Source organism: Panthera leo, chromosome F3 (assembly GCF_018350215.1).
Source record: "Panthera leo isolate Ple1 chromosome F3, P.leo_Ple1_pat1.1, whole genome shotgun sequence".
NCBI classification, from domain to species: domain Eukaryota; kingdom Metazoa; phylum Chordata; class Mammalia; order Carnivora; family Felidae; genus Panthera; species Panthera leo.
In genome coordinates this window covers 2,920,018-2,940,025 of record NC_056696.1, presented here as the reverse complement: position 1 = coordinate 2,940,025, position 20,008 = coordinate 2,920,018, and the positions used below count along the sequence as shown (strand labels likewise).

The following is a 20,008-nucleotide window of genomic DNA, read 5'->3' as shown; positions in this document are numbered from 1 at the left end:
TTTTATCTGTCCGGAAAGCGGACAAGGTTGTAAGAGTGTATGTTATCAACCTTTAAATTACAGAGTCGCCTTAGATGTTTGTTAAAAGACTAGCAGGTCCAACTCTTGAAGATGATCATTTATTCAGAAAAAAATTTTAGTGTAATTCACCACATTAAGAGAGAAAAGAGAATCCCTAAGAGCATCTCGATAGATGCAGAAAAGCTGTCTTACAAAATTAAACATCCCTCCCTGGGAGAAAAATAAATACTGTTATCAAACTGGGAATAGAAAGGATATCCCCAAATCTAACGGAGTATTTACCAAAAAAACTTAAAGCAGATATGATACTTCCTAGTGAAGTGTTAAAAACTTTCTCTTTGGGGAGAAAAAAAAAACTTTGGTGTCTGGCTGGCTCAGTCTGTAGAGCACGTGACTCTTGATCTTGAGGTTATGAGTTCAAGCTCCACATGGGGCATAGAGACTACTTAAAAAAATAAACAAACAAAAAACCTTTCTCTTTAAAACTGGTAAAGGGGTAGGTGGAGGGTGCCTGGGTGGCTCAGTTGGTTAAGCTTCCGATTTTGGCTCAGGTCATGATCTTGTGGTCTGTGGGTTCAAGCCCTGCATCAGGCTCTGTGCTGACAGCTCAGAGCCTGGAGCCTGCTTCGGATTCTGTGTCTCCCTCTTTCTCTCTCTGCCCCTCCCCTGCTCTCTCTCTCGCTCTCTCTCTCTCTCTCTCTCTCTCTCAAAAATAAATAAACATTAAAAAAAAAAAAAAGATACAACTACAAGAAAATAAAAGGCAAGCCACAGAATGGAAAGAAATACTTATAGCACATATAATTGACCAAAAGCTTGCATCCAGAATATATGAAGAACTATAAGTCAATAAAAAAAAAAAAGACAGAAATAGAAAACAGGAAAGAGAATTGAATAGAGAATATTCAAACGTACAAAAGGTATTTGAAAAGGTAATAGAGAAAATGCAGATTAATACCACAAAGACGACTCACAACCTCTAAAGTGGCTAATATTCAAACACTTAAAATACCAAAGATCGGAAAATACGTGAAGCAACTAGAACTTTCTTATTCCATCACGTTGGGAAACTCTTCGGCTCTGTTTACTAAAACCAAACCTAGCAGCGCTGTTATCAGCCAAGAACTAGAAGCATCCCTTTTGCCCAGCACCAGATGGAACGGGTCGAACGGCTGAATGCCTCCTATTTCTACAAAGGAATACTGTGCCGAGGCGAACGAACTAACTAGGGAGATACACAACCCGTGGATAAATCCCACAGTGTTGATGGAAAGAAGCTGGGAACAAAAGTATGTACTGTGTAACTGTGTTTTCTATAAAGTTCAAAAGTCAAACTGTGATGTTTGCTGTCAAGGTTAGGTTGCTTTGGAGAGAAAAGAGAAGGGATTGTAAGGTGACGTGGGTCGGGGGCTTCTGGGGTGTTAGTGGTTTCTGTGGCTGATCTGGGTGGGTTTTTCCCATTACTTCCCCAACTTTGTTGAGGTATAATTAGCATACGGTGAGCTGTACCTGTTTAAAAAATGTGTGTTTGATCACATATATGTGTGTGTGTGCATATACACACATACCCATGAAACCATCGCCACAGAGGGGATTACAACTCCCCTCCCAACAGATTTCCCCAAGTCCTTTGTGATCTATCCCTCCCGCTACCCCAGGCTCCAGGCAACCACCGGTCTGCCTTCTGTTACACAGATTAGGTTGCATTTTCTAGAATTGTACGTAAACGGAATCATTCAGTATATGTGCTTTTCTTTCTTTCTTTCTTTTTTTTTTTTGCCTGGCATCTTTCATTGGGTGTAATGATCTTGATTCATCCACCTGGTTGTGTGTTCCATAGTTTGTGCAACATTCCGTAATTCTTTTTATTGCTAAGTAGGATCTCACTGTGTAGATATAGCACAATTGTTTCTCCATTTGCCTGTTGAGGGGTGTTTGGATAGTTTACATTTTCTAGCTATTACAAATTAAATTGAACCTTCTCGCGAACTGTGAGATCGAGCCCCCCAGCTATCAGCACAGAGCCTGCTTGGGAGTCTCCCTCTCTGCCCCTCCCCCACTCTCATATATTCATTCCCTCTCTCTTTCTCTTTCTCTCTCTCAAAGTAAAATAAACTTGAAAAGAAATGCTGAGTTTTATATAGCATGAAGTTGTAGCTGAAAGGTCTCATTCTGGCAGTCAGGGAGCCCTCAGCCTGACGTACAATCTAACAGTTGATACATCCCGTTACATACACAGACTTGCAAATGTATTTTCTGTTCCAAAAAGAATTTTAAATATTTTCAATAGACCATTAAGAAGAAAAAGTTGAACTCTCCCACAGTGTGCGATTGAAAAATAGAGGTGCAGGGGTGCCTGGCTGGCTCAGTCGGTGGATCACATGACTCTTGACTCTTGAGTTCAGGCCCCATGTTAGGCGTAGAGATTATGTAGAAATGAAATAAATATTTAAAAAAGAAAAACAGAGATGGAAAACACGAGAGAAAAATTAAGAGACGGCCAACCAGAAGGCCTGTGGAACATCAGAAGAGCACAGAGAACATGGCGGGTAGTGAGCTATCCACACAGGGACAGAAGAAGACTTCCCACCGTGGGAGAGGAAGACAGCCAACTCATTATGAGTTTTGGTTTTTTTTAAGTTTATTTACTTTGAGAGAGACTGAGAGTGTACAAGCAGTGGAGGAACAGAGAGAGAGGGAGAGAATGAATCCCACGCTGTCAGCGTAGAGCCCGACACGGGGCTCGATCCGACGAAACCAGGAGATCATGACCCGAGCTGAAAACAAGAGTCAGATGCCCACTCGACTGAGCCCGCCGGGCGCCCCTCGTCGTGAGGTCTTCACGTTGACTCTGTGGCTTTCCTCCCATAGCCGCAGTCGTTGGCTCAAAGATTCCGCATCTTCTGTGTGGTAACTGTTTCGATATTTGGAGGCAGCTTACACCTCTTCTGTCTTCCCGGTCCTTTGCAGACTGAAGAGTCTCCCGTCAGATTTGTAAACACTTCACGTAAACGTTGGCAAATGTGTGCAGAAGTAGGCGGACCGCTCTACACCGTAGGTGGGGGCGTAAGTTCCAGTTCTGGGGCGTCATCGCGGAGGACAGTCAGGTGCACAGAGATGCGCATACAAGAGTGTTCTCCGAAGGATGGCTCGTAAGAGCAACAAAAGAAGAAAATGTAAATGCCCGTCTGAAGCCATCTGTCAGATGAATCCTGACACGGTTTCCCTACCCGGGCACTGTGTAATTCCTAAAAGGAGCGAGTTAGATCTGCCTATATCCACATGGAAAGCTCTCCAAGACGCATTACATTGGACAGACTGTAGGACAATATTCCATTTTTATCGGATTCCATTTTTGTAAAAAAGCTGTGCGTATGTGTGTACGAAACGCCTCGAAAAAGTGACTGGAAAGCCACACTCCAAATTTGACGGGGTCCACCATGGAGGGCAGCGTGGGGTGGGCGGGCACAGATAAGTAACAGGGTCTTTCTTGTTACGTTCTATTTTTGTATTGTTCTGTTCTGTCCCAATGAGATGTATTGATGAGCTACTTGTGTAATAAATATTTGCCAGTTTATTTTAAAAGATCCTTTTCCCGGGGCACCTGGGTGGCTCAGTCAGTTAAGCGTCTGACTTTGGCTCAGGCCACGATCTCCTGGTTCGCGAGTTTGAACCCTGCGTCAGGCTCTCCACTGTCAGGGCAGAGCCCACTTTAGACCCTCTGTCCCACTCTCTCTCGCCCCCCCCCCCCACCCCGCTTGCACACGCTCTCTCAAAAATAAGTAAAATGAAAAGATAATAAATAAATAAAAGATCCCTTTCCCTTGAGCCTTTTTTTATACAATATGATTTTGGATCCTTTCACAATTCTGCTTCCTCTCCTCTGGATATTCCCGTTTGCCTTATGATGTGGGGCCCAGATAGGCTATAATATTCCAGATTAAGTCACACTGGTACCATATGCTTGCTGTGCAGGTTGACAGTAGCCTTATCACAGGAGCGGCTTATGTAAATTTATGGCCAAAACTCCCACACCCTTACACACGAACTGCTCTGTCTGCTATCTTATCCCCTAAAACATTCTGCGTCTCTAGACGGTTGCCTTGGGCCTCAGCTCATAAGCCACACAAGAAAATCATTCATTACTTTGTTACCAGACCTTGTTTTTGACCAAAAGTTGCATTAGGTATTATTTTATATAGTTCAACTTAATATCTGACTCTATGCCTCACTTTATTCATGTAGACCTAACTCAATGTCAAATTTGTGCTTAAAAAATTTTGCATTGTAGGAGGCACCTGGGTGGCTCAGTTGGTTAGACGTCCAACTTGGGCTCAGGTCATGATCTCTCAGTTCGTGGGTTCGAGCCCCGCATCCGGCTCTGTGCTGACAGTTTGGAGCCTGGAGCCTGCTTGGGATTCTGTGTCTCCCTCTCTTTCTGCCCCTCCCCCGCTTGCGCTCGCTCTCTCTCTCTCTCTCTCTCAAAACTCAATAAACATTTAAAAAAAATTTTTTTAATTTGAATTGTATGTGTAAAAGCTGAGTAAATGTATTCTATTTAAAAAATTACCACTCTTCTTGAATTTGATGTTTTTTCTTCTTTTTGTTTTTGTACATCTAAGCACATAGAGTGTATATATTATTGAGCATTTGGGGGTGGGTATATTTTAAAATAACTGTTATACTGCATCGTATTCCGCTCTCACTCCATAATACCAGGGAACGTGGGCTGTTCTCTCCAATGCCAGCTATTGTAGGATTCTGACATCGATTCTTACATCGTTTAGTCTTTGTGGCTGAAACACAAATAGCTCATTGACTTCAGCTCAGCTCACGACCTAGCGGTTTGTGAATTTGAGCCCCGCGTCGGGCTCTGGGCTGGCAGCTCATGGCCTGGAGCCTGCTCGGGGCCTGGAGCCTGCTTCGGATTCTGTGTCTCCCTCTCTCTCGGCCCCTCCCCTGCTCATGCTCTGTCTCTGTCTCAAAAATAAATAAAACATTAAAAAAAAAATTTTTTTTTTAATTTTTTAAAGTAGGCTCCTGTCCAACGTGGAGCTTGAACTCATGACCCTGAGACAAGAGTCACATGCTCTGTGGGCTGAGCCAGCCAGCCACTCCTGTGTACATTTTGGTGTATGTATGTGAAGTCCTCGTATGTCTGTATTTAAATGGCTCGTGAAAACACTGAACACCGAAGTTGAGGATCAAGGCCTTTGACATCCTGCAGTGAATTCTGTGCAAGAAGATACAGAGCCTTTAATAATTCTGATATAGATTAACTAGCTCTGAGTCTGCCAGAATACACTCTTCCGCTCAAGAAGAGACCGGGTCAGGTGCTTGGCGAAACCCCACACCGTGTCCTCGGTCACCCCCAGTCCGCCCCGGCAAGGAGATGCAGTTAAATTTACCGCGGCCCGTTGACCCTTGTATTCTGTTAAGTGCGGGCTCTGGGGGTCGTCCGCTGCGCCTAACTGCACAAAACCTGAAGCCGAGGAAGGCGACGCGGCTCAGGAGGCACCAGGGGTAAACTGAGTCGGAGGTCCTGCCGAGGCCTCGAAGCTCGCCTCCACAGTGCTCCCTTCCCTGCTCTCCCTGCAACATTCTCCCCCCGCCGCACAGGTCCTCCCTGGGGGGGCGGGGGGGGTTCACCCCCACCCCCGCAGTCGCCTTCGGGTCCCGCATGCTTGCCGCTTACTGGCTGTGCACACGGGGGGGCGCAGATCCCTCCATCTGCGGGATGCGGCTAAGCACGGTGCCCTGCTCGGGGGGCGGGGGGCGGGGGAGGGGGGGGGTGGTTGTGAGGATCCAGGGAGACCCCGTTGGACACCTAGGGTAGCGTCCGGCGCGTCGTCATGGTCACTACGCACACATCACCCGCACGTTACTCGCGTGGGCCTCCTTCCGCCTCGGGGCTCTCATCGGTAACGTGGCGGGGTCGTGCGGCTGGCCTCTGCGGTTTCTGTCTCCCAGACCATTGTAGTTCTGCGATCTGGGCCTCGTGGGCAGTCTGGGCCTGCTTCCCGCCTTCCCTGTGCTTCCGGGACGGGACGCGAGGTCCGCCCTCCGGGAAGTCCTGGAGGAGACGCGGCTGCCTCGGCCTGGCCGGAGGGGCCCGTCGAAGCACCTGCGGCCGGTCCAGCGGGCGGGGGGGGGGGGACAGAGCAAAGCCCACGGCGGCTCACGCTTCCGGGTGGGGGGCAAACACGGACGAGGGCACGGCGATTGCACCTGCCGCTCCAAGCATTTTCTGTGTGCGAGGCGGTGCGCGGGCACGCGCTTTCCCGTCATCGCCGCGTCCTCCCGTTAGGTAAGTATTCGTATGGTCCCCGTTTGGCACTCGAGGAAAACAGCACAGAGAGGTTAAGGAGCATGCCTGAGGCCGCACAGCGAGCAGGTGACAGTTGCGATTTGAACCTCTGTGGTGTGATTCCGGCTCCCGTGCTCTTAACCGGTGTGCTACATTCAGTTGATTCCAGATGGAGAAGAATGGAGTCCCCGTAACCAGAATACTTCAAATGAGTATATGTGGGTTTTGTTTTGTTTTGTTTTTACCAACTTTTTTATTTTGAAAAGTGGCAAACTTAGGAGAAAATTGGAAGACTAATGAAATGAACAGGTATACAGATTCAACAATTCTGCTTCATATAACTTATTCTCTGTCTTGGGGCACCTGGGTGGCTCAGAAGGCTCAGCATCCAACTCTTGATTTCGGCTCAGGGCACGATCTCTCAGTTTGTGAGTTCGAGCCCTTTACCAGGCTCTGTGGTGATAAAATAAACTTAAAACAACAACAACAACAACAACAAAAACCCTGTCTCTGTCTGTAAGATCTCCTTTAAAAAAAAAAAAAAAAGGTAAAATCTTGTCATTTGCAACAATGTGGATGCAACTGGAATGTATTATGCTAAGCAAAATAAGTCAGGCAGAGAAAGACCTACAGTTTTACTCATATGTGGAATTTAAGAAACATAACAGATGAACGTAGGGGAAGGGAAGGAAAAATTAGATAAAAACAGAGAAGGAGGCAAACCATAAGAGACTCTTAAATACGGAGAACAAACTGAGGGTTGCGGGCAGGGTTTGGGGCGGGGAGGGCTGGGCTAAATGGGTGCCGGGCAGGAGGGAGGACACTTGTTGGGATGAGCACTGGGCGTTGTATGCAAACTGATCAATCACTGGTTTCTACTCCTGAAATCAACACTACACTGGGTATTAACTAACTTGAATTTAAATAAGTAAAATTTTTTTAAAAGTAAATGGCAGGGGAACCTGGATGGCTCAGTTGGTTAAGTGTCTGAGTCTTGGTTTCTGCTCAGGTCATAATCTCACAGTCGTGGGATCGGGTCGCGAGTCCATGCAGAGCCTGCTTGAGATTCTCTCTCTCTCCCTCTCTCTCTCTCTCTCTCTCTCTCTGGCCCCTCCTGCGCATGGTCTCTCATTCTCTCTCTCAAAACAAACTTAAAAAAAGTAAATGGCAGATTTACTCGTAAGAGGAGTCTCCTAAATAACGATAATGCCGCCGTCACACACGAGAGGTACGATGTCAAGGAAAGAAAATGTTACTAAACCTTAGTTTGGGATCAGTCAGATCTCCTACTACATCAGTGAAACTGCGCTGCTCAAGGGCGCCTGGGCGGCTCCAGTCGGCCAAGTGTCCGACTCTTGATTTCAGCTCAGGGCCCAGCATCGGACTCCACACTGAGCAAGGAGCCAGCTTAAGATTCTCTCTCCCTCTCCCTCTCCCTCTCCCTCTGCCCCTACCCAGATCTCTCATTCTTTCTCGTGCCCCTCCCACCCCACCCCCCCCCACCCCCGCTAGAAAGGAAAGGAAAGGAAGAAATTGCACTGCTCAAAAAAATCCTTACCAGAACCTGATTTTCGTTTCTTGCAGAAGTCCTACTCCATGCCCATCGGCATCGAGTTTCAGCGGCGGTACGCGACCATCGTCCTGGAGCTCGAGCAGCTGAACAAGGACCTCAACAAAGTCTTGCACAAAGTCCAGCAGTACTGCTATGAGGTGGGGACTTTGTAGGAAATCGCTGAGGGGCCCCCCTGCGCTCTTTCACTTGAAGCTTAATGCAGGTTACCTTCACATTTTCGAAAATTCAGACTAAGCCATTACCTTTACGAGGCCCGTTAGCAAAACCACGTTTACATACGTTTTTACTTGTTCCGGAGTCGGTTTGAAGAGTGCTCTACGCACGGGGAGCTATCAGTTCTGTTGGTTTTTGTTTGAGTCACAAATGTTAGAGCTCTTGAAAAAAAAATTCAGGAAAATCAAGAAAAATGATTACTGAATTCTGCTATCCCAATACTATATTTTGGTTTATTTCCCCTTCGTCTTGTGTATATGCCTCTGCCTCTACTCACAAGGTTATGGTCCTGCTGTGTATACAATTTCATTTCCTCCTTTCAGCTTTGCATTAGAACTGTGGATTCTCAAACTTCCAGTATAGAGAGCATAGGGTTATTTGTGAATTGTTACCACGTATGTAAATTCATGCATATGAAGGCAGTTCAACAGCATCACCTAAAATTTGATTTTCTTTTAAAAACTTTTTTTAGAGTTTATTTATTTATTTTGAGAGAGAGCACACGAGCAGGAGGGGTTGAGAGAGGGAGAGAGAGAGAACCCCAAACAGACACCGAGCTGACAGCACGGAGCCGGATGCAGGGCTCAAACTCAGGAACCATGAGATCATGACCTGAGCCGAAACCGAGAGTCGCTTAACGCACTGAGCACCCCACACGGGTGCTTACCGTACGGTAGGAATTAAACGAGATGAGTTTGGAATGCTCCCGCACTTGCATTTTTATGTTTCCAGTGAGCCTCCTCCACTTGTGATGTCAGATTCTGCACCACTTAGCCCTTTATCGTGCCGGCCTCCAGCGAAGTCCCACAGACCCGCCTCGGGCCATGTTACCAATCCCCCTGCACTGACCGTAGGGACATGCTCAGTGGTTGCCTATAACCGACCTCAGTACATTATGCTCGTTCCTCTAGCCCTCCATTACCATTTATTTTTATTTTCCTGCTAGTTGTCACCTATGTGACACCGCTCTTTAGTTTCGTGATGTGTGCCAGGCCTCTTGTGATAGGCTCGTTTTTCCAGGGAAGCACACTGATTTAATTTTCACAAAGCTCTTGAGGACATACAGTATTGATTTTAAAATAAGAACAGAGAGCACTATGATTAAGCAATTCTGTTCCCAGTATATACCAAACAGATTTGTGAACTTGTATTTACCCGAAAGATCTGCGCTGGAACGTTCAGAGCATCTAAAAACGTTAGAATTTTTTTATTAGAGACAAGGTTACTCGTTGCGGCACTCCTGGTAATTGCCAAATATTAGGAGAAAACGTAAATGCCCGCACACAGGGAATTGGCTGAAGGACTTAGGGCACGTCTGCACCGTGGAGTGCCTACCGTAAGAACAGACCAGAAAGCTTCCTGTTCACCCACATGGATGATTTCCAGGCTACACTACGTGAAAAAAGGAAAGTACGTGAAAGTTACTAAGTGTTACCCTTGGAATCAGAAACACGCAGGAGTAGAATCTACGAGTAACGGCGTAGTTTTTCAAGAATAAATGCAGGAAGGACAGACCGGAAACTGATTTGGGGACGGGGTGGGGGTTGGGGAGGGAGGAGCGGTGACATTTCTTTGCATATCCGTTTCCTCAGCAAACACAGATGAGCTCTAAAATGGACTAGAAAAAGAAATCAACGAACCTAACTATATTCCAGAGGAGAAACAGAAACACTGACGGGGGCCAAAACGAATCCACATAACCTGAACATAGTATTTTGACTATATATACGCTTAGTCTGAAGGTAAACCGAACTTTAAATAAATACTGAACTCCAGTTAGTAAGGTTTTTTCTCGTGGCAGTATGGGTTCGCAGTTCTCAAACTCTGCATTCCAGTGGACCAGATGAGTAACGAGGTGTGTTGTGGGTGACAGAAGCCGCTGTCCCACCTCCAGAGAAAGCGGCCAAGAAGGGAAGAAGGAAAGGCTACAGCGAACCCTGTGGCATTAAATTAGAAGAGGAAGAATCGGTCTGACTCCGTGGTTCCTTTTATTTATATGACATGGATGTAAGTGTGCGTGTGTGTGCGCACACGCACTGAGGGAGCCCGGAGGCAGACACCCTGACAGCAGCGAGCACCCCCAGCACCCGATCTTGGGTTCCAAACGCTACTGTCCACAAATAGCGCTCCGTGAAAAAGAGCCTGCTTCCAGAGCGTGGGCAGAGAAGGTAGACGAGCCCGGACCATCTTAGCGGGCAAGGAAGTAAAATGCGCCCCCTGGGGTAAGGGAACATGTCCAGCGGACCCAGCCGGACAGGGTCCCCACTGGCCAAATCTGGGACAGTTTGGGCTTTGGCATAAGTAATTATACTAAGAGATTATAACCTTTTGAAGAAAGTAAGAATCTGTGAGTCCATACTAATATTAACTAATTAACCAATTAACTTTTAAGGCAAAGTTCTTATAGGCAAATGCCACCCGATAAATGTAGAAGGAACAGTGAGAGGAGAAGGGTATCGCTCGGCAGCCGTCCTGGTAATAACCGGTAAAGGCGAGAATCGTCCATAGACGCGAAAACTGGAGGGTGAAAGTTTGCCGAGGAACAGGGTCTTTACGTAGCCTCAGAATCCCTCTTCACAAGTACTTACTGATCACACAGGGGAAATCCTGTGCCGAGGGGAAGTCTGGCAGACCCCTAACTACCTTAGCCAAGTGTTCGGAGGTAACACCACCAGCAGTTGGACACACCCACGTCCAACCGTGACGCCTCCGAACCGTGACGCCCTGCGTGGGAACTCGGTGCCACTTTCGTGGTTCTCCTCCCCAAAGTGCGTAACTTCTATCCAATCACGAGGAAACGGACAAACCCACGGTGAGGAACCGTGTACAAAACAATTGGCCGCTACTCTTCAAAAATGTCAAGGTCATGAGAGAGAAACTGGTCCAGAATAAAGGAACCTGCAGAGACATGACGACTACATGTCTTCAGGGGGGGAACAGCCACATGTAGGACACTTGAGACAGTTGAAATTTGAATGCGCTCTGTTAGGAGTATGGCCTCACATCAACATTGAATTTCCTGATTGTGGGGTGCCTGGGGGGCTCAGTCGGCTTAGCGTCTGACTCTTGATTTCAGCTCAGGTCGGGTTCTCACGGTTCGTGAGTTCGAGCCCTGTGTCGGGCTCTGCGCTGACAGCTCAGAGCCTCCTTGGGATACTCTCTCTGCCGTTCACCTGCTGCTGCTCTCTCTCAAAATAAATAAATAAACATTAAAAAAATTCCTGATAGTGATAGTTGCACTTATGGGTATGTAATAGAATATCCTTTACTTACAAAATACAAACTGGGAGTGCTTTGGGGCAAAGAGGCACAGTGTTTGCAGGTTATTCTCAAATAGTTACAGGGAAAAAATTACACATTACACGGAGAGAGACCAAATAAATGTCAAACAGAATAAACCACAAACAGCGTCTCTGGGTAAAAGGTTCTCAAGGCTTTTCTATTCTATTCCTTCTTAGAAGTTTGAAATCATATCAATTAACAGTTACCAAGAATATAAAAGAAATTGGGGGGGAAAAACTGTTAGAGAAGAAAAATTTCTAAGGTAGGAGTAAGGACCATTTTCGTTATAAATGCTAGTTTTACAAAAACCCGAATCAGAGGGCGCCTGGGGGGCTCAGCTGCTTAAGCATCCGACTCTTGATTTCGGCTCAGGTCGTGATCTCACGGTTCGTGGGATTGAGCCCCACGTTGGGCTCCGCGCTGACGGCGTGAAGCCTGCTTGGGATCCTCTCTCTCCCTCCCACTGCCCTTCTCCCACTCGTGCGCACGCCCTCTCTCTCAAGATAGATAAATAAACTTTATAAAAAAACCATCCAACTCTGAAAACGGCACAAACACAGATTATGGCCTTATGAACGTCTTCTGCTTGAACCCTCGGTTCTCAGCTCGCTCCGGACCAGGGCCTCCAGCCCGCAGATCAGCCAACAGACATGCGGCGAAGGTGCGAGGAGGAAGCCCAGGAGATCGTGCGGCACGCCAACTCCGCCACCGGACAGCCCTGTGTCGAAAACGAAAACCTGACGGACTTGATCTCCAGGCTGACGGCTATCTTATTACAAATTAAGGTAACTTTGGGAGAAGACAGGTCCTAAATTTTGACAGCTACACAAACAACTCTGCTGATCTGTTGCTGAAAAATTATAATCTACAGATTTTATCCGATGCCTATTTGTCTGTCTTTGAACCGTGATTCAATTAAATTTTGAAATATCTTTCCTTTTAGTGTCTAGCAGAAGGAGGAGACCTGAACTCCTTTGAATTCAAATCACTCACAGATTCACTAAATGACATTAAGAGGACAATAGATGCTTCTAATATCAGGTAATTCGTTAGACGGACCCGAATCCCTCTTGTAAGTCCACGGTGCCTTCCGGCGCAGGTTTTAAGAATTAGGCGTGTGAGTTTTGGCCTTTAAATAAATTATAAAAGAGCTCGTCAGTTCTGTGCCATCTATGGACGGAACAGAAATGGCACGTGCGTGTTGCGGAGGAAGGAATCCGAAGACGCGCACCGTGTGGACCTGGGCGGGGTGGAGGCGCCTCTGAGGCGATGGTCCCCAGAGAGAGCGCCTTCGCCCCCCCCCCCTTCCCTCCTACCTTTTCACTTCGTCCTGCAGTGGGGGTGGGGCCGCTGGGGTCGTAGCCGGCCTCACGGGGAGATTCAGTCCTTCCTCGGGGTCATTTCCACAGCCCGCTCTTCAACTCCAGTTCAGCCCTTCCTTCTCTCAAAGTCTTTTCCCGACGTAGTGAGATGGCGCAGCTCACCGCGTTTCTTCCTTCCTCAGCTGCTTCCAGAACAACGTGGAGATCCACGTCGCGCACATCCAGAGCGGCCTCAGCCAGATGGGGAACCTGCACGCCTTCGCCGCCAATGACACCAACAGGGACTGAGCGGAAGACGTCGCGGCTCCGGCCGCGGGGGTCCCGCTTCGGAGTGTTCCCGCGCCGCCCCCCCCCCTCCCCCCCCCGGGCTCCCAACCCCGAGTTACGGGTCCCGGAACGCGGGGGAGGCCGAAGCTCCGAACGAGGCACTTGAGGACACTGGGCCGCCTGGCCCCGCGCCGCTGACCGGCTTCGTGCTTGTTTTCCTCTTACCGTCCGGCTGCGGCAGCATCGCTTACGGCACCTGCTCGGGGGCGGGTATCTTTCGGCTGAAAACGTCCGAACGCTTTTTTTTAACGCGCATGAACTCAGCCCGACGCACGCAGGCGGCGCCCGCAGCGGAGAGCGCGAGACACGGCCTTGGGGCGGGTGGCCCGGGGCCGTGTGGCGGCGCCAGCCAGCGGGGAAGCGACAGCCCGGGCTCCCCCAGCCGCGTACCCGTCGGTCGGTCGTTGCCGGAGCGCGCCCTCGAGGCGCGGAGGCCCGGTCTGCGGGAAGCCGCCGGAGCACGGGTGGGAGACGCGGGCCCGACCAGCAGACGTGGTGGACGGAGCGCGACCTGGGCCTGCACGTCATTTTCTAGTAATAGATGTTTTAATTTATCATAATTTATAAAAGAAACCTCTGTTGTTCGTCGAAAGAAAATGAAGGAGCAGGAAACGAAAGTACTCGCAAAATGGCTACATTTCGGCAAGTGGGTTTGGTAGGCCTCGTCCCGTCACGTCAGGGCAAAAAGTGCCGTGGTGAAATGTATTTAGGAAGACTGACGACACACTATTTTCGTATGTTGTTTATTTGCACAACTCGAACCAGATTACTGGTTAAAATCCAACCGTACACAATTTATAAAGTCAAAAGATTTTATAAGGAAAACGAATATAATAACCAGTGCAACGAAATGCAGAAAAAAAAAAAAAGGTTTGTATGCGGTCGTGGGGTTTTTTTGGTTGTTTTTTGTTGTTTTTAAAGGAAAACCCTGCCCACGATGTTAATCTTGTACAAAGTGTGTATTTGGAATTTTCTTTGTTTTAATATAGAATATTATAAAGTCAAAATATAATAAAATTGTTTTCAGATTTGGAGTTTCGGGTATAGCTGTAGAGGTGACTTTGATTCTTTTAGCTGGCCCATAAAATGGGACTTTTTATATGTTGATGTATAATAAAACTAAAACAAGATTATTTTCCATTTGAAAGTTTTGTATAGTTTAAAAATGCTTCCCTATTCTTTGTTGGTCTTGTGCCACTGCAAACCTTTAGCGCAGAGTTTATATTTAGCTAAACAGTTATGTTAATTAAGAAATGCATAAATCCTTTATTCTTAATATTTGTAATTCTAAATAAATTGATCTATGAAAAGGAGTATTGGCTACCATTTTCACTTAACTGATACAAGTTGATAAGTATTCCTTCTATTTAAAAAGTTTTGGGGCACCTGGGTGGCTGTCAGTTAAACAGCTGACTCTTGATTTCAGCTCATGATCTCCCGAGTCATGAGATCGAGCCCTGCATCGGGCTCTGTGATGACAGCTGGGAGCCCTGTTTGGGATTCTCCGTCTCCCTCTCTTTCTCTCTCTTCCCCTCCCCCACTCTTTCTCTCTCTCTCTCTCTCTCTCTCTCTCTCTCAAAAATAAACATTTAATTTTTTTTAATGTTTATTTATTTTTGACAGAGAGAGAGACAGCATAAGCGGGGAGGGGCAGGGAGAGAGAAACACACAGAGTCCGAAGCAGGCTCCAGGCTCCAAGCTGTCAGCACAGAGCCCGATGCGGGGCTCGAACTCACAGACGGCGAGATCGTGACCTGAGCCCAAGTCGGACGCTCAACCGACTGAGCCCTGCCAGGCGCCCCTCAAAAATAAACATTTAAAAAATTTTTAATAAAAATAAATTTTAAAGAATTGTAATTCCCACGAAGTTATATTTTAGGGGAATCAGTGCAGATTAATTACCAAGTCCTTTTGAATCGCGATTCTGTCCAATAAGACTTCAAGGGAGGGGTTTTTCCATCTCTGCAAATCTTTGAAAAACATTAAGCAAGCAAGTTCTTGGCTTACTGTAGGCCTAGTGAATGTTTGGTTTTAACCTATCCTGCCTAGAATTATGTAAAACACTTTTTACTTGTTTCCCCCGTGCTACCTAAGACTGGTCACACGTAAATCGCACCTGGTCGTAAACGCACGTATCTAGGGGCGCCTGGGTGGCTCAGTGGGTTAAGCATCCGCCTTTCCTTTGGCTCAGATCATGATCTAGCGGTTCATGAGTTCGAGCCCTGCCTCCGGCTCTGTGCTGACAGCTCGGAGCCTGGAACCTGCTTTGGATTCTGTGTCTCCCTTTCTCTCTGCTCCTCCCCCACTTGTTCTCTCTCTCGCTCTCTCTCTCAAAAATAAATAAACATTAAAAAGACCGCACGTAACTAATTAAGCAGTGCCCAAGTGCTGGCGGCAGGAACTGTGCCTGGGATCGTATTTGAATTTGATTTCTGTTTCGGGAAGAAGAAACCTCAATCATTCAGAGTAGTCATTTGGGGTCCGTTGTACGTGAATTTGCGCGACGCCGCTGCCGCTGAGCACGAGCTCCAAAGGGAGCCGTGGAAGCCGGAGGGAGCCCACAAGCCGGCACACCGCACGCTTACGGGCTCGGTTCTGAGCTCCCCTCGGTTGAGTTCCGGAAACCACATTCCCTTGCTACCGTTGAGAATCTATCAAAAGATGCGCCCACTGAATCCTTTCTCTCGAGGGGCACCTGGGTGGCTCAGTCGCTTGAACGTCCAACTCTTGATCTCAGCCCGGGTCTCGATCTCGGGGTCACGAGTTCAAGCCCTGCACTGGGCTCCACGTGTAACACGGGGGGGGGGGGGGGGGGGGGGGGGGGGGGGGGAGGAGTCTTTCTCTCGAATGCACGCACTTTCTGAATCCTCGCCATTACCACTTGTCTCGCCCTGCCCAGCCACCGTCCCCACCAGCCCGGAACCGGGAGGTCACCCCCCACCTTCTCTAGCATTCCACTCTGCCCCCTCAACTGCAGCTTTCACCAGGTAAGAGTCTTAAAACACAGAACTGGTCATTTTCTCTCCATCTAAAGGCTCAGGGCTCTCTAGACAAACTCAGAACTCTTTTCTAAGCCGCCAAAAGTCACGGTTGGTCTGACCTCTAACAACTTCTCCTGCTTCTTACCCCGCAGGGCCTTTGCACGTGCAGGTCCCCCTCCTCACCCTGCTAACTCCTGACCATCCTACACTTCAGTTTCTCACGGAAGCTTTCCTTGACCACCACGCACCCGTCTCCGGGGCCCTCGCATTTCCAGGCCCTCATAAAGCGCCTGCTCGTAGCCAGCAAGTGTCTGTGCCGTGAACAGACAAGTTTCAAAAGCGCTCGAAACGACGGGAGTGTCACTAGAGAATAAGCATACGGTTTTCCGTGAGGATGGCTTTGCAAGAGGAGACCACTCAGAAGCAGAAATTCTGCATGGGCAGGGGGGCCTTTAAGCCTATCACGTGATCATTAGTCCTGACGGAAAAGGCCAGGCCGACACAGGAGGCATTATTCGGTGGTGGACAGATGGGTGGACGAAGTCCTGGCCGAGTTCCTTGCTCTTTCAAATATAGTCCCTACCAGGGTGCCTGGGGGGGGGGGGGGGCTCAGAGGGTTGAGCATCCGACTTCGGCTCAGGTCACGATCTCACGGTGCGTGGGTTCGAGCCCCACGTTGGGCTCTGTGCGGACAGCTCGGAGCCGGGGCCTGCTTCGGATTCTGCATCTCCCTGTCTCTCTGCCCCTCCCCTGCTCATGCTGTCTCTCTCTCAAAAATAAACATTAAAAATTGCTTTAAGTCATTTGAAAAAATAAAATTAAAGTAAAATATAGTCCCTACCTTGCATGACAGTTGGAACTCAGTCTCATAACGCCCGTAACACAGCAGCTAGGGTCTCATAAGAGTTTGAGAGATACAGACTAATGTTCTTAGAGGTCCTAGGCTAAGCATCCAACTTCGGCTCGGGTCACGTTCTCCCGGTCCGTGACCGAGCCTCACATCGGGCTCTGCGCCGATAGCATGGAGCCTGCTTCCGGTTCTCTGTCCCTCTCTGCCCCTCCCCTGCGCTCGCTCGCTCTTAAAAAAAAAAAAAAAATGAACATTAAAAAAAAAAAAACTCAAGTCTGCCACCAAAGCCTGAACTGTCTCCTGATTGCTTCTCGGAGGGGATGTGCTGCTCGGAAAAGCGCAACTCATTTGAATAACACCTCTGAAAATTAGGGCAACTGGCGTAGAGACGCTGAACACAGCTCAGACTATTCTAGTAACGTCGAGACTGCACAGCCTACACACAGACCTCACCCCCGGCCACCGCCTATACGGTCTCCATCGGCCCTCAGGAGGGTGCAAAGCCTCCACGTACCAAGACGAGCTTTTCATTTATCTCAGGCTAACTTGCAAACGGTAATTTGCACGCATTTCTTTTAATATTTACTTATCTTTGAGAGAAAGAGAGACACAGCGTGGGGGCAGGAAGAGGTACAGAATCAAGATAAGGGGAAGGTTCAGACTTGGTGGGGCGGTGGGAGGGGGCCTCGAGCGTTTAAGAGAGAGAGGGGGGCTCATTTGGTCCCCCACGGACAGGAGCGGCCCCGAGAAGGTCGCGCACTGTCCGGGGGGGGGTGACCTTCCGACCCGCACAACCGCCCTGCTGGCCAGAGACGTCGCCTGCTAGTCTGGGAAGGTCAGCGGAAGGTCTTTCCCATCTGGTGGCCCCTGGAGGCTTCTCCAGGCTTCTAGGGAGAGTGAGGTGTGTCCCCTTTGCCTCCAGCCTCCAGCCCCTGTGGGCTCGGCCCGAGTCCGCCTGTGCTCAAGAGTTTCCAAAGGCAGAAAAGATGTGTTCCTCCCAGGAGTCCAGCTTCGAACCGGGGCCTTCAGAGAGGGGGCAAGAGGTTTCAAAACGCTGACCCTGGCAGTGAGGGGCAGAGATGCCCTCTCCCAGCCTGTGGGGATCGGGCGGGCAGGTCCCATCGGTTTCAAGAGGCAGCTGGGGCTTCAGGCATTTCGCTTCGCTCCCCTGAGCAGAGCGGAGGAGGAACAGCTCCGGCCTGGCCGAGGGGTGACAGGGCTTCCCGCTCTGACGCCGCGACTTGGCCCGTCTGTTCTGGAACCACACCTGGAAGCGGGGAGACAAGAGGGGCTTTGGGCTGCAGTCCTTGTGCCACGATGGCCTCCACCGTCCCCACGTTCCAGGGCGGCGGGCCCTAGCTCCCTGCTCCGGGACCCCCGGGGTTTCAGAAAGCACTGGGGCCAGCCGATGGGTCGGCGTTCAGAGCCCCCCGCTTTCCCTGACTCACCACTGCCGGGTGCCTGGCCACCATACGGGGATATTTGCAATGAGAAATAGGGTCACGGAAACAGAAGGGCTCAGAATTTGAGGATAAAATGCTTCTAGGCTTAAAGAGGAGAGGAATTGGGGGCCCCTGGGAGGCTCAGTCGGTTAAGCCTCCAGCTCTTTGATTTCATCTGCGTCACGATCCCAGGGTCGCGGGATCGAGCCTCACCCGGGACTCCGTGCTGAGCGTGGGGCCTGCTTAAGATTCTCTCTCTCTCGCTCTCTCTCTGCCCCCCTCCCCCCTTCATGCTCTGTCTCCCTCTCTCTCCCTCTCAAAATTAAAAAAAATTAAAAGATAGGCATTAAAATAACTTAGCAAATCATTCCTGAAAAGTACAGCCCCTCATCAAATCAATCAAGAAGGCACTTTGCTCTGCGGACTCCACCGCTGTGGACAAATTTGCTGCTCACGGTGTCCCAACCAATCCTGAGGGTGTCCTGCGTAGGAAGCCTCGGGGCGAACTGCTGAGACCCACAGATCATTCCCCCCACCCCACCCCCCACCCCCCGGGGATGCGCAAAAGCAAATCCGCTCCTCCCAGCGCTGAGATGAGGGCTCCCGCTTAGGCCTGCGTTTGGACACAGGCCGAAGGGCAGGGGCCTCATCACCCCCGAGCCCCCCGGGTTCTGATCTAAATGTGCAATAAACGCAGCCGGCTCCAGGGAGCCGCCCGGGCTTCAGGCTTTACCCCGAGATTCCAGACCCAGTACCGGCCCGGAGCGTGGCCTCGGGACTCCTGGGGGTGAGTCGGAGAGTCGCCTGGCCCTGTCCCAAGGGGCCTTCTCCCAGCGGGGGGAACCCCAGCTGGGCCTCATCGGTCTCTTCTCGTTGAACCGGAGAAAGAAAAAGTATCCAAGGGCTCCCTCTCCCCCTCCCGCTGAGGACTCGGCTTTGACCGTTTCGAGGGGCCCCCGAGCGTACCCGACGCCCGAGGCAGGCGCTCCGCCGCACGCCCGCCCGGGCTCTCCGTCCCCAGCCGCCCCCCCCTCACCTGGATCCGGGACTCGGGGAGCAGCGTGAGCGCGGCCAGGCGCTCGCGCAGGTGGATGTCGGGGTACATGGTCCGGCGGAACACGAGCTCCAGCAGCTGCAGCTGCTCGGCGCTGAACGACGTGCGCTTGCGGCGCTGCGACGGGGCGGGCGGCGCGGGGTCCCCGCCCGGGAAGCCCGCGAAGGGGCCGGGGCGCGGGGGCGGCGGGGCGGCGGGGCCGGGCGGGGGCGCGGGGAACGCGGCGCCCGCCCCGAAGCCTAGCTCCCGGGACCCCGCCGCGGCCATCGCTGCGCCAGCCTGTGCGCCGCCGGGGGGCGCGGGCCGCGGATATAGGGCGGGGGCCGGGGGAGGGGCGGCGGCGGCCTCAAAGGGCCGGGCGCGCGGAGGCCCGTGTCCCCCCGGGGGGGCGGCCCCGCCAGACGCCGTGGGAACCGCCGCTTCCGCCGCCGCGCGCGCGGGGGGAGGGGAGGCGCGAACTCGGGCCGGGACCCCCGGAGACCCCCGCCCGCCCTCGGGCCCGCCGCCCCTACCCCTGCGATCCCCGCCCGCTGGCCCCCCTCCACCCTGGCGACCCCCCCGCAAGCCCTCTGGCCCGCCCCCCGCTCCGGCGACTCCCACCCGCACCCCGGCGACCCCCGCCCCCCCAACCCTGCG

The 20,008-nt window shown here is 50.5% G+C and overlaps 2 protein-coding genes across 13 annotated transcripts in view; one reads left to right on the top strand and one right to left on the bottom strand.

Moving 5' to 3' along the window:
- Positions 1 to 13,072, top strand: part of LIN9 (lin-9 DREAM MuvB core complex component) — a 60,965-nt gene extending 47,893 nt beyond the window's left edge. For 9 of the 10 annotated variants that reach the window (XM_042925016.1, XM_042925020.1, XM_042925024.1 and 6 more), the window contains 4 exons: positions 7,913 to 8,038; positions 12,002 to 12,181; positions 12,340 to 12,437; positions 12,901 to 13,072. In XM_042925016.1, the coding sequence (XP_042780950.1) occupies positions 7,913 to 8,038; positions 12,002 to 12,181; positions 12,340 to 12,437; positions 12,901 to 13,006 (510 nt within the window). In that variant the 3' untranslated portion in view covers positions 13,007 to 13,072. Of the gene's footprint in view, positions 1 to 2,991; positions 3,599 to 7,912; positions 8,039 to 12,001; positions 12,182 to 12,339; positions 12,438 to 12,900 lie in introns of those variants that run through there. The other variant, XM_042925023.1, reaches the window with a different exon arrangement.
- A 4,375-nt stretch (positions 13,073 to 17,447) lies between these two features.
- Positions 17,448 to 19,639, bottom strand: MIXL1 (Mix paired-like homeobox). Of its 3 annotated transcripts, none has more exons than XM_042925628.1 (2): positions 19,355 to 19,639; positions 17,448 to 18,167 (listed from the first exon to the last, which is right to left on the bottom strand). In XM_042925628.1, the coding sequence occupies exons 1-2, from the start codon at positions 19,637 to 19,639 to the stop codon at positions 17,838 to 17,840; spliced, it is 615 nt and encodes a 204-aa protein (XP_042781562.1). In that variant the 3' UTR covers positions 17,448 to 17,837. The 3 variants fall into 3 exon arrangements, 2 of the variants coding, with proteins under 2 accessions (XP_042781562.1, XP_042781563.1); XM_042925629.1 differs by having other exon boundaries at positions 17,448 to 18,143; XR_006198950.1 differs by lacking the exon at positions 19,355 to 19,639 and adding an exon at positions 19,052 to 19,278 and having other exon boundaries at positions 18,056 to 18,143.
- Positions 19,640 to 20,008: the final 369 nt, after the last annotated feature.